The following is an 11,999-nucleotide window of genomic DNA, read 5'->3' on the forward strand; positions in this document are numbered from 1 at the left end:
ACAGCGGTGGTCGAGCGACATAGAGAGCGAATGGGGAGAGGGAGCGGCGGTAGCGAGAAAGCCGGTGAATCGGAGAATTAAAACCTTATTTTCTGATCGTTTCACAGCGGTTACGTTCTAAAGTGCAAATAGCGTCAAATATGTCGTCCTGACGCAGCAGCTGCGCGTCGGTTTAAAATACTGGTGTGGACACATTTTCATAGTCGACGTCATTGATTACGCTGACTAATTATCAGCGCACGACCCCTCAGATTTATCATGTGACCCTTTGGAGGGGCCCGACCCCTAGGTTGGGAACCACTGGACTAAAGTAGCTACATTTCCTTGACAGATAAAGTTACTAGTTACTTTACAGATTAAGATTTTACATAAACATATGCTCCGTTTAGAGAATATAGCACAGTCTTAAAAGATTACACCAGGTGTTTCCGACCTTTTAAAGTTAATTTTTTTGTGTTAAAACACAAATATCTAATAATGTCCTATATAATAATATATCAGGATCACTGCGCGATTCTTCTGAATCAAGATCCAGTCCAGCAGATAAACAATAAAGTACATAAAAACACCAGCGTCCATGTTATAAGCATCGTCGTACCTCCGGCTCTGGCAGGACGGCCTCGCCCCACTTCGCCTTCCTCAGCAGACACCTCTGGGCCCGCTTCAGACTCTTCTCATACACCTCCATCTGGGCCAGGATCACCTGACCGCAGGGACACGGACGGACAGACAGGTGAAAAATCGAGAAATTAGATATCAAATTTCTCGCCTTTTTATCGTTTGTATTGTTCGAGTTATCAATATGCTCGATGGAAGAAGAGAGGAAGAGAGACAAGCCAGGTTTTCATCCAAACGCAGCATGAATTTCAGCTGACTTTCGATGAAATCGGCAAAAGAAAATGCAAATCAATGCGCCTTTCCATCCACTACTATTATGCGAATATTAAGAGCTGGTTCGTCGAGATAAACAGCTGGTGGAGCTTCAATGTCTTGTTTTATGTTTGTTTGTTTTTTTACAATTATGTAAAACAGAAAAAAGCAGTAAATCCTCAAATCGGAGAAACTGCAAACAGGTTTGACTAACTAGAGATCTTTTTTTTTTTTTTTTTTTAAAATGACTTAATCATCAAAACTGTTCGATCGACTAATCAATTAATGAGTGGAGCGAGCCTGCAGAACACTTTGTAACTGAATTCATTGTTTATAACGAAACAAATCCTCACCTGTGTGTAGCTGTCTGGGTCCAGGCCTCGTGGACAGAAGGGAACCCCCCAGTAGTAGTGCACCGACGGCCCGCCTGCAGGCTCCCCAGGCGGGGCCGACCCCCCGCCGGCCGCTCCCTGGCTGCTGACCGGCCGTGGTTCTCGCTCTGTGGTGGAAAGCTGCTGTTTGCTGGTCGACGTGGAAGAGGACGAAGGTCTGAGAGAGATGTGTGGAAACATACAGAGGGAGCCTCTTAATTAAACTGTGCAGTGGTGGAATGTAACTAAGGACGTTTACTAAGTGCAGCACTTAAAGGTCCGGCGTGGAGGATTTAGTGACATCTGGCGGTGAAACTGCTGTTTGCAACCGCTCGCCTCGCCCTCCCCTTCCAAGCGTGTAGGAGAAACTACGGTGGCCACGAAACTCAATAAAAACGGCCCTATCTAGAGCCGGTGTTTGGTTTGTCCGTTCTGTAGAAACATGGCGGTGCAACATGGCGGCCTCCGTGGAAGGGGACCCGCTCCCTCTGTAGATATAAACGGCTTATTCTAAAGGTAACGAAAACATGACGACTCTTATTTTCAGGTGATTAAACACTGACGAAAACACACTTATGAATATTATATTCAATTTCTGCTGACAGCTGCTCCTAAATGTTCCACACTCGACCTTTAAATGTTTTTTGAATGTTTCTTACTTGTAACTTGTACGTTTACTTGCTTACTCTGCCTGGTACAAACTTACTGTGTTGTGTTTAATACCATGCAGAACACGATACAGTTCAAGAGTTAAATTTAACTTGCAATTGAATGTTGCACACTGGACGTTTAAGAACAAATCTGAGGTACTTGTACTTGTTTTTACTCCACTACGTTTATCTGACAGCGTTAGTTACTTTACAAATTAAGATTTTTGTACAAAAAACATATGAAGAGCTTATAAAATATAAAATGTTTTGTTATAAATTTAACTACCCAACAGTTTATAAGTACGGCTGAAACTATTAGTCGATTAATCAAATAAACAGAAAATTAATTAATATTCATGTAAAACCATTTCCAGCTGCTCAGATGTGCAGATCTGCTGCTTTTCCTCTGAACGACTGTAATAACTGTGATGTTTGTTAATAACGTCGAGCTTCGGACTGTCGGTCGGACACGACGACACGGTGAAGGCGTCGCTTTGGGCTCTGGGTCGTCGTGACGGCGTTTCTCACCGTTTTCACCAGTTTTCCAAACCGATCGACGGAGAAAAGAATCGGCAGATGGATCCAGAATGAAAAGCATCATCAGCTGCAGTCCGATACAAACCGGTTCAACATGAGCTCCGGCTCCACCAGCTGCAGCAGCAACATCCTGCTTTACATTAATGCACGAGGAATAATAACCTGATGATAGAATATATAACAGCACAGCAGCCACAGGGACGCTGCACTGCTTTAATGCTTTAAGGGCTTTTTCCTGATCACACTCTCACACTTTCACTGCAGCAGAGGGTTTCACAGAGTGTGTGTTAGTACTTTAACTGAAGTAAAGGGTCTGAATACTTCCTCCACCTCTGGGAAACAGTGAGGCTTAACTAAAGAGTTTAGTTATTTTTGTAACCAATTAAAAACAACAGCCTCTCAGTGAGACCCTAATCATGGTACTCACAACTCGTCGGGTACGATCACTCAAACTCACTACGACTGACTGAGGAAAAGACTCCCTTAGCCTAATACGTGATACAGAAACTCTGATCGTACGAGGTCGTTGGCGTTTTCTCTACCTGCAGTTCGAGCCGTTCGTTCCCGGAGAAGCTGCAGTCACGTGGTTCAGGGAGGCAGCCTGGCCGTCTGCCCGATGGACAGGTCTCTCCTCTGGGAAGACCGGGCTGGGCGAGCCCACTGGCTGCAACGGATGGAGAGAGACAAAAATGCTGATTTTCCTAAAAACAGCACTTTCACCATACTTCTATTTAAACGTAGTGAATTAACTCGATATGTAACTGATGATACTAAAATACTGGAAAAGCTGGAAGCAAAGATTCATTTAGAAATTACTGCTAAAGTGTGTTTAGTCTTTAACAGTTTTAACTGTAAATAAAATGAGAACTACGGCTGGATTGGACAAAATATAAAATCACGATATTCTCAACGTACTAGCGCTGCAGTTTTTAAACAAACGTTACTCAAACAAGGAGGAAATGGTGAGTAAAAAAGTACTTAAGTCCTTAAAAAGATACGGCTGATGTTATTTTGTTATTGTCAAAAAAACAAATCCCATGTTCGGACTCAAAACAACAACGTGTCGGTCCGTCTCTCAATACTGTCTCACTTCCTGTCTGCGGCTCTCAGCTGCGAGTCCATTGGTTCCTGCTGAAGACGTAAATCTTTAAAAACACAAATATATAGTTTCCTGTTTAAAAAGGCTCAGTAATTTCCTCAAACAGCTGCTCGCTGTAGTTTTTATCAGACTAACAGGAGGAAACAGTGCATCTGTTGTTGGGGACTATTTCCAGCGGCGGATGAATCCACATGTGGTGCTGTAGTGAGTGTTTGGGGCAGCAGGATATTACATATAGATATATATATATATATATATATATATATATATATATATATATATATATATATATATATATATATATATATATATATATATATGTATATATATATATATATATATGTATATATATATAATACTTGCTGTTTTCATGGGATTTGTTGACAATAAAAAAAATATATATATTGAATACCAGTATTATTCCTTAAAATAAATAAAACTAAATGTGTTGCAGTCCAAATTCAGGATTTAAATTCTTGCTTTGAACGTATTCTGGTCTTCCAGCAGTGAGAAAGCCTCTGTACCGTGGCGTCCTCGTCCTCCTCAGACCAGACTAGCGTCATATCGCTGGTCAGCTCCGTCTCGGCTGAGTTCTGGTCTTTGGATATTTCATTCAGCCCCTCTGCGTCATCTAAAACCAGAAGACACCACCGGTAAACACGACAGCACGTGATGACCCCTGACCTCAAAGTGAACTCAGAGTGTGTGACGTTTCACTGTACCTGACGTAGATGACTTGTTAAACCTGACGTCTTGATTGCGATCGGTCTTGCTGTCCTACATTCAAAAGCAGGAAGAACGGAGAAATTACAAAAAGGGTCTGGACGCTTTGACTGAAATTTTAATGTCCGACAATCACGTTAAAAGTGCGAAAGGTCGGCCATTAAAAAGCAGACGCGAATGTCCTCACTGGAGCCACTTTGAGAAGAATTTGAAAATGAACGATGATTTAAATTAGCTTTAAATAAAATTCTATAAAGTAAAAATACTTTTAAAGGACACATAACAAAAATAAAATAAAAAAAAGACTTTAATTGTTTATTTTATAGCAGCATCAGACTGCTTGCTCGTGACAACAAGCTGAAAATGGGGCAAGAAGACTTTCATCCTCGAGGGTTGAATAAAATATTATATAAGAAGTATGTTGCAGAACAGCTTGCTGCTTCCTTAAGTACTAAATACAAGATAAGAGCTACAGCGACACATTAACTGGCAGCCAAATATTCGCTTATTGGAGTTATACTGGTGTCGCCTAATACGTCCGCTGATAAATAACGAACTGCAGAACAGAAATGTCAAAAGATACGAAACAGCGTCTCCGTTACATAATAAAATGTCGCACTCAGTATGTATCTTGGTCACAATCTTTTAAAAAGCTCATCTAAAGGATGCTTTTCGACAACGTTTGTTTTTGCATTGCGTTAAAGTAAAATACATCAGACGTCCAGTAGTTTCAGACGCCGCTCGACGATCCGACAAGCATCCGACTGACAGCTGAACTCACCTGCCTCAGACTCTGGGAAGGACCCCTGGCAGCGGATGAACTCCCTTCACTGCCTGAACCGCCGAGCTCTGCAGCCGAAGGGCTCGCAGAGTGTTTCTGCAGATCCTGGTGAATCTTTTGTCGTCCTGTCCTGCCGAACACCGGGCCGCGATTCTGCTGGGTCTGTACTCGGTCAGTCTCCGAGAAAACTGGACTTGTGCAGACCGCGGATCTTTCTGGGGAAGGGAGGCTCTTGGGAAGGCCGGGGCTTCTTGGGAACACCGGGCTCTCGGGCCGACAGGACGTGGACCTCGCAGAGAAGGTTAAACTCTCCTGAGACGAAAACGTGAACCCTGAGTTACAGACGCTGACTTGGGGTCTGCAGGCACTTGGAGACCTCTCCTGCTGAGTATTCCTGCCAAACACGGGGCTTTTAAAATACTCAGGACTCGGCTCTGTCTCTCCACCGTCTCCCTGATCGGTCTCTGAGAAGACTGGACTCTTGGACAAAGTGAGGTCACTGGAGCGTTCGGGGCTTTGGGGAAACGTTGGGCTCTCGGGTTGATCGGACGGAGACTTTTGAGGCGAGGTCCAACTGTCCTGAGAGCACAGCACAAACCCTGAGGTTCTGCAGGTCTGCAGCAGGTCCTGGCTCAGCCGGGGGACGTGAACCTCGGCTCGGCAGCCAGTCGAGGGGAAGACGGGGGATTTACGGGGCCGACAGTCGTCGATCTGGGTCGAGTCAGAGCTCTAATTTATCGTTGAGAGAAGACAAATACAGACATGATCGTTAATTTTGAGGCGTGTCTGTGTCTCCTGATGGACGTCGGTCCGACGCTATGACGCTCTGAGCGCCGAGAGCGAACCGGCAGCAGACGAACAGAGAGCTGAAACTGCGAAGCTCCGTGAAGCCGAGCGGAGCTGCGGGTTCAGCTGATGGTTCACTGGAGCTTCATCACTACCGGAGACACCAACACACTGTCACATCGTTCTCACGTTATTATTGAATACATTGTTATTATGAAAATATTGATTACAGCTGCTTTACATTGATCATTACGTCTCTGCCATACTTGAAATAACTGTGCAATATTCTGTGTTAATACTCCTGTGCAATATTTAGTTTTTCCTATTTATTGATATTGATATTATTCAGACCTCCATTACTGCTGTGCAATATCTTAATAATCTCAATAAGCTACACTTAACTCGACATTACATGCACTATTACTTATTACTTATGTTATTACATTGTATTATTATACAGTATTAGTACTTAATTTATTTTCTGACCTGTTTTTATAGTGTTTTATAGTGTATTATATTTTTTTTTTGCTAGTACTTTCTCCTGTGTGCGCTGACGTAAAGGCGAGCTGCTGTAACAAAGAGTTTCCCTTCAGGATCAATAAAGGAATTCTGATTCTGCTTTAAGAATGACAGTTACAGAAAACAATGGGTAGTTACATTAATTATCAGTTACTAAAGGTGTCTTTTGAATTTTAACATGCTGTCTGTTTGCTGCTCCTTAATGAGCTTTTATCATGGCAGATAAAATGTTATCACTGAAACTGAACATTTTTATAAATCAATTAATTATTTAAAGACATTTATCAAGCAGAAAGGCCAACAACTGTCTGGTTACACCTTTTCAAATGTTTGGATTTGCTGCTTCTCTCTATCTTATACAAATGCAAATTGCATTAAGGCTGAAAACATTTGTCGAATAATAAATTAGTCGACTGAAAGAAAATTAATCGCCAACTATTTTGATAATCAATTAAGCCCAATTAAGAAAAATGCCAAACATTTGCTGGTTCCAGCTTCTCCAATGTGAGGACTGTCTGGTGTTCTCTGGTAAATCACTGTAAACTGAATATCTCTGGGTTTTGGGCTGTTGGTTGGGCATCACCTCGGACTCGGATGAATCGATGATGGAAACGATCATTACTTGCAGCCGTAAACTGGATATCTTCGGGATTTGAAGACATCAGCTCGGGCTCTCTTGGAAACTGCGACCAGCAACGTTTTCTGACATTTTACGAACCGAACAATTAACTGAACCACCAAAAAATAAAAAAAAATCAACAGATTAATCAAGTCAGTTGTAGCCCTGTGAAATTTAAAAAGACGAACCTGCGGCGAGTCCAGAGCCACCGAGAGAGACTCGGAGCTGCAGGGCGAAGCCTGAGTCTGCGACAAGTCTGGCATCTCCAGCAGAGGACTTCCTTCTTTCCTTTTACGCTTTTTATTCCTGTTGTTACTTTCATCTCCGCTTCCTTTTGCTCCTGGGAATACAATACAGCAGCTTTTCTAATTCAAGGGAATTTCAGCAGTTTGATTAAATATTTTCCTTTTGATGTATTTCTCCTCTCCTGCTGTGGTACTTCAGCAGAATCTGATTTTACTCGTCAGCGTTGGTGCAGAGGGAAAATAAGCGTCGCGGGATATTTAACAACACAGCTGACTCGGCGGTCTTCAGTGACTCACCTGGGTTCGGGTCCGTCTCCGGCGTGCAGCCGTCCTCTGACGCTCCCTGAGCGATGGCAGACGCCATCTTCCTGTTTGAGTACAAGAGTTTCCGTCGAGAGCAAAGCCTGAGTGACGCTCCGGCGTCGGCGAGCAGGCTCTGACTTTGGGAAGGCGGGCACGGTTGTGTCTGGCCGACCATCTGTCAGAGAAAAACCACAAAAGGCTACTGTATTAACGCCCTCCTTCGACCAGACGGACGCAATTTGCGTCAGAAATCGCATCCCGTTTTCTCAGAGTCATAACTCAGCGTAAAATAAAATAATCCACAGTTACACTGCAAACAGGAGCCGCTAAAAGCTATCCGAGCATGACTTTTCTTGCTCCAAATTCACCAAAATGTAAAGAAATGTAGGATAAAAACTAACTCAGTCCATGGCAACATTATTCTTCCTGCTAGCATCCCCCAAAGCATTATGGGAACTGTAATTCCAAACCTTAGAACGTGTTTATCTCAGACAGAAGAAAGGGAAAAACAATAGAAGTGACAGTATTAGCTTTTTTCGCTTTCCGTCAATATCAATATATATTTGTTCACATCACTGAGGCTCAGAAATGTCCCATCAACCCGGTTCTTATATCCCCGAACTCTCCTCGATTCACTCATATACAGACATTCGCCCCGAAACTCCAAAAACTCAAACCATTTCAGAGTAAATCCACTTTTTTGACATAGTAAATTACACGTACAGCCACTTTATTACACTTTGTAGTGATCCTCGTCCCATTTTATAGCGTTCAGTACGTCTGTCATCCACATCCACTAGAAATCTGTGACGAAGCTATGGCGCTCCCCCGAGACACTTACAGGAACGCTTCACTTGTATATAATGATCATTGTTGCCGTTTATATATATTTATCTATTATTTCATCAACATGTATGCACATGATAGTTTTATGTTTAGCTCGTTCAGCTTTGTTGTTCTTGTGTTTAGCTGTTTGGATATTTCTGTGTACATGTTGTTCACGTACCTGACCAATAAAGCCGATTCTGATTCTAACAAACCCAAACGGTGGCGGTTCTGAGTAGCATCATTTATCCCGACAATAACAATGTAAGTCACGCCTGGCTATGACACGCAGTGCTCCCAAGCGTCTAAATAAAGGGGGCAGAAGAAGAGGATCGGGAGCGTGAAGGATACAGAACTGACCCTAGCTGTTGTTTTGCAGGATGGAGTTTGTGCTGCTCGTTACATCGTACAGAGAGGTGTTTCTGTTCTTTTGCCTCATTGAATTAAAAAAGAGGGGGTGAACTGACGCCAACAGACTCAACAAACTGATCCGTAAGGCCGGTGACATTGTGGGGGTGGAGCTGGACTCTCTGGCGGTGGTGTCAGAGAGGAGGATGCTGGGTAAACTACACGCCATCTTGGACAGCGTCTCCCACCCGCTCCATGACGTGCTGGTCAAACAAAGGAGCGCCTTCAGCGGAAGACTCATCCCCCCACAATGCACCACAGAGCGCCACAGGAAGTCGTTCCTGCCTGTGGCCATCAGACTCTTTAACTCCTCCCTCTAAGTGTCAGTCTGTATGACCCTATAAACCCCTGTTTAATACTAATATACTCTGTTTTCAGTTTAATATTCCCTGTTTATTGATATTTATTCATACTTCTATTACTGCTGTGCAATATCCTCCGTCTCATAATCATCTTAATAAGCCACACTTAACTTGACAGTACTCATTATTGCACTATTACTTATTACTTATATTATTACATTGTATTATACCGTACATACTTATTTAGCTTTTATACTTATATCCACTTTGTACTTAATCTATCTGACCTGTATTATAGTGTATTATATTTGTTTGCTCAGTGCTTCTCTTCCTGTGTGCAGTAATGTGATAATGAGCTGCTGTAACGAAAAGAGTTTCCCCTCGGGCATCAATAAAGTGTTTCTGATTCTGAACAGTGGATTTAAAAAACAACAGCTCTGTGCTCACGCTCTCTTGGATGGCTTTCATCACGGCCTCCTCCTCCTTCTGCAGCTTGAGCGCAGTGATGCTGGCTTCCTGTTCACTCAGACGCAGGGCCAGGTCCATCATCTCCTCCTCCGTCATCTCTGAACGCAGCACACACAGAGTTACTACGTCAAACGTCGGCGTTGGATCGATTCACAGAAATCCCGCCTGTTACATTTGACTAATACAGTGACTTAATTAGTACAGATCTATGGCTTTTATTTTTATTAAGTTTTAGACTCTACTTTTGTCAATGCGCTTGACATTTTTGACGGTATCAATAACTCGGCATCTCAAACAGAGCTTCAGTAAAGTTCTGGTGTCATATGTCACAGTTACAACGGACAGTTTAATGTGTAGTGATGGCGTGACACATAAAACTAGCGTAGACATCAATACACACTAACGACATTTGTATTTAAATCTTTCTGTTGTATTCGACCATGTTTAACCTGCACAAAGTAAAAACTAAAAAACATTAAAAGTCAGTGTTTTGGAATGACTCTGCTGCCCTGCACGTCATGTTACGTACCTTTGGGTTTGGATTTGTTTCCCCGCTCTCTCCTGCGCTTTTCTCTGGACGACGACGGCGACAGAAGTGACGACGAGAGCTCGTCCTGGAAGATCCAACAAAAGGTTAAAGTTATAGTTCTGTCATTTCCCGGATGCTCATGGGAGTTTCCCGGATCTGAGGAGTGACTGTTTGTCCCGTTTTTTAGCTGAAGAATTCAACAAACTATGTTCAAAAGATCACACACTTATCACTCATGATTTACTATCCAGCCGCAGGTGACTCGTCAAATCTGCTCAGTTAAAAATATGTTAACAAGAATGTCGACAGGCACCTGCAGAGGCACGTTTCAAGCTTCATCCAGCGACCAATTTGAGTCTGGGGGAGAAAACTGTGGTTGGAAAGTAAATGAAACATGAAAACCCCGACTAATCCCCGAGCTACACCTGCTGAAGCGCCTCAGAACGAGACGCGGCTTTCATTTACTGAACCAGAGCGCTGGTTTGGGTTCTGAACCCGAAACCGTATCTCAGCCGGTTCTGGCTAACGTTCCCGTTTCTTTACGTTGTCGTCTCTGTCGTCGAGAGCTTCGTCCTCCTGTGTGTCTTCGTCGGTCCGCTGGCTTCCGGGGGGGGCGTCACCGGCATCCTTGATGATTTGCTTCCTCAGAGGCATCCTGTTCTGCTCCTGAGAAACTGCGACCGACAGAGACACAGAGAAAGATCCGAGCGTTACATTTCAAAACCAAACAATCCAGCAGTTTTGGACCCAGCGTCTCCACACTCGAGTCCCTGCTGGTTTTCCACCTTGCCAGCATTAAGGTGACTGAGAAATTCACATGTAGCTCACCTTCCTACTTTTGTTTACGTTCTGGAAATGCTGGATTTTTGTGGTGTATGGGCCAATTCACATTCCCCCTTTAAATAGCTGTTAAACCATGTGTGCAGCAACACACACCTGTGCAGCAGGTTTGTCTCACACTGAGCTCTTATGGCGTTTAGGTGATTTCTACAAGACCGACCCGCAGCTGAGCATTAAACCGAGAGAAATCACAATTACATCACAGCTTCGATTACACGGTTTCAGACTAAACGTATTACATTTAAACCCTGCAGTTAGTTACCTGATTTACCTGGTGACGAAGAGCGTCCTCTTCTTCCTCTCATCTGTGTGACGGGATGGCGCGAGCGTGGACCCCAAACTGACTGACCTGTGTGTTAAAAGTAAAAAAACAAACAAACTGACTGAAAGCAGATTAATCCATATATTGATCAGGGTCAGTCACAGCAGATATCTTCTGTTATCTTTCACAGCGCGAGAACATCGGTTGATATGGAAACCAACTGATCGCACGAGACACTAAAAACTGCAAATAAAGTTCGTATTTTCGACTTTCTGTTTAATTAAGAGTTTAATTAAAGAGCACATCGGCTGTTTGTGTGTGTATGTGTTGAACGGCTGCATAAAACAACAATAAACCAAACAATATATTCAGTTTACAAGCACTCACAGCAGTTTTCCTCACTTTCGCGGCGCCATGTTTGTTTCTGTTCACGTAATCACGTGACAACAACGTAAGGCGCGTCTTTCATGCTGCCTTCACGGACTGTCGGTTAATGTCGGTCTATTGCTGCCTTCGCGGACTGTGAATAAGCCAGCGATAGTTAGATAGATAGATAACTTTAGTCTTAACTAGATATACTTTGATTATGTTTTAGAAAGTCATAAACTCCTTCATTCATAAGAACATAAAACAATCATTTAAAGCAGAAATGTTCTGTCGCTCCTATATAAAAAGGGGAAACAGCGCCACGGAAAACCTGAATGTGGCCAAAATTATATTGCAAGTGTGAAAGAAAATTTGGCCTCCCCGTCGGGGAATCGAACCCCGGTCTTCCGCGTGACAGGCGGAGATACTGTCCACTATACTAACGAGGACACGCCGATGGAAAATCGTACTTATATATATAAAAACATGCATATAT

The 11,999-nt window shown here is 43.1% G+C and overlaps 1 protein-coding gene and 1 non-coding gene across 9 annotated transcripts in view; both read right to left on the reverse strand.

The window, feature by feature from the left end:
* uimc1 (ubiquitin interaction motif containing 1) overlaps nt 1–11,668 on the reverse strand; it is a 28,961-nt gene extending 17,293 nt beyond the window's left edge. For 2 of the 8 annotated variants that reach the window (XM_044221186.1, XM_044221184.1), the window contains exons 1-13: nt 11,525–11,666; nt 11,138–11,224; nt 10,579–10,709; nt 10,036–10,120; nt 9,486–9,604; nt 7,498–7,678; nt 7,144–7,295; nt 5,032–5,760; nt 4,250–4,304; nt 4,052–4,158; nt 2,971–3,092; nt 1,224–1,419; nt 599–703 (exon numbers count right to left, since the gene is read on the reverse strand). In XM_044221186.1, coding sequence (XP_044077121.1) covers nt 599–703; nt 1,224–1,419; nt 2,971–3,092; nt 4,052–4,158; nt 4,250–4,304; nt 5,032–5,760; nt 7,144–7,295; nt 7,498–7,678; nt 9,486–9,604; nt 10,036–10,120; nt 10,579–10,709; nt 11,138–11,180 — 2,025 coding nt within the window. In that variant the 5' untranslated portion in view covers nt 11,181–11,224; nt 11,525–11,666. The other 6 variants (XM_044221187.1, XR_006380599.1, XM_044221185.1 and 3 more) reach the window with 6 other exon arrangements.
* Nucleotides 11,669–11,880: 212 nt separating this feature from the next.
* trnad-guc lies at nt 11,881–11,952 on the reverse strand. Its single transcript has one exon. It is a non-coding gene; the product is annotated as a tRNA-Asp (tRNA).
* Between the last annotated feature and the right edge of the window lie 47 nt (nt 11,953–11,999).

The sequence above is a fragment of the Siniperca chuatsi genome, linkage group LG14, assembly GCF_020085105.1.
Source record: "Siniperca chuatsi isolate FFG_IHB_CAS linkage group LG14, ASM2008510v1, whole genome shotgun sequence".
NCBI lineage: Eukaryota > Metazoa > Chordata > Actinopteri > Centrarchiformes > Sinipercidae > Siniperca > Siniperca chuatsi.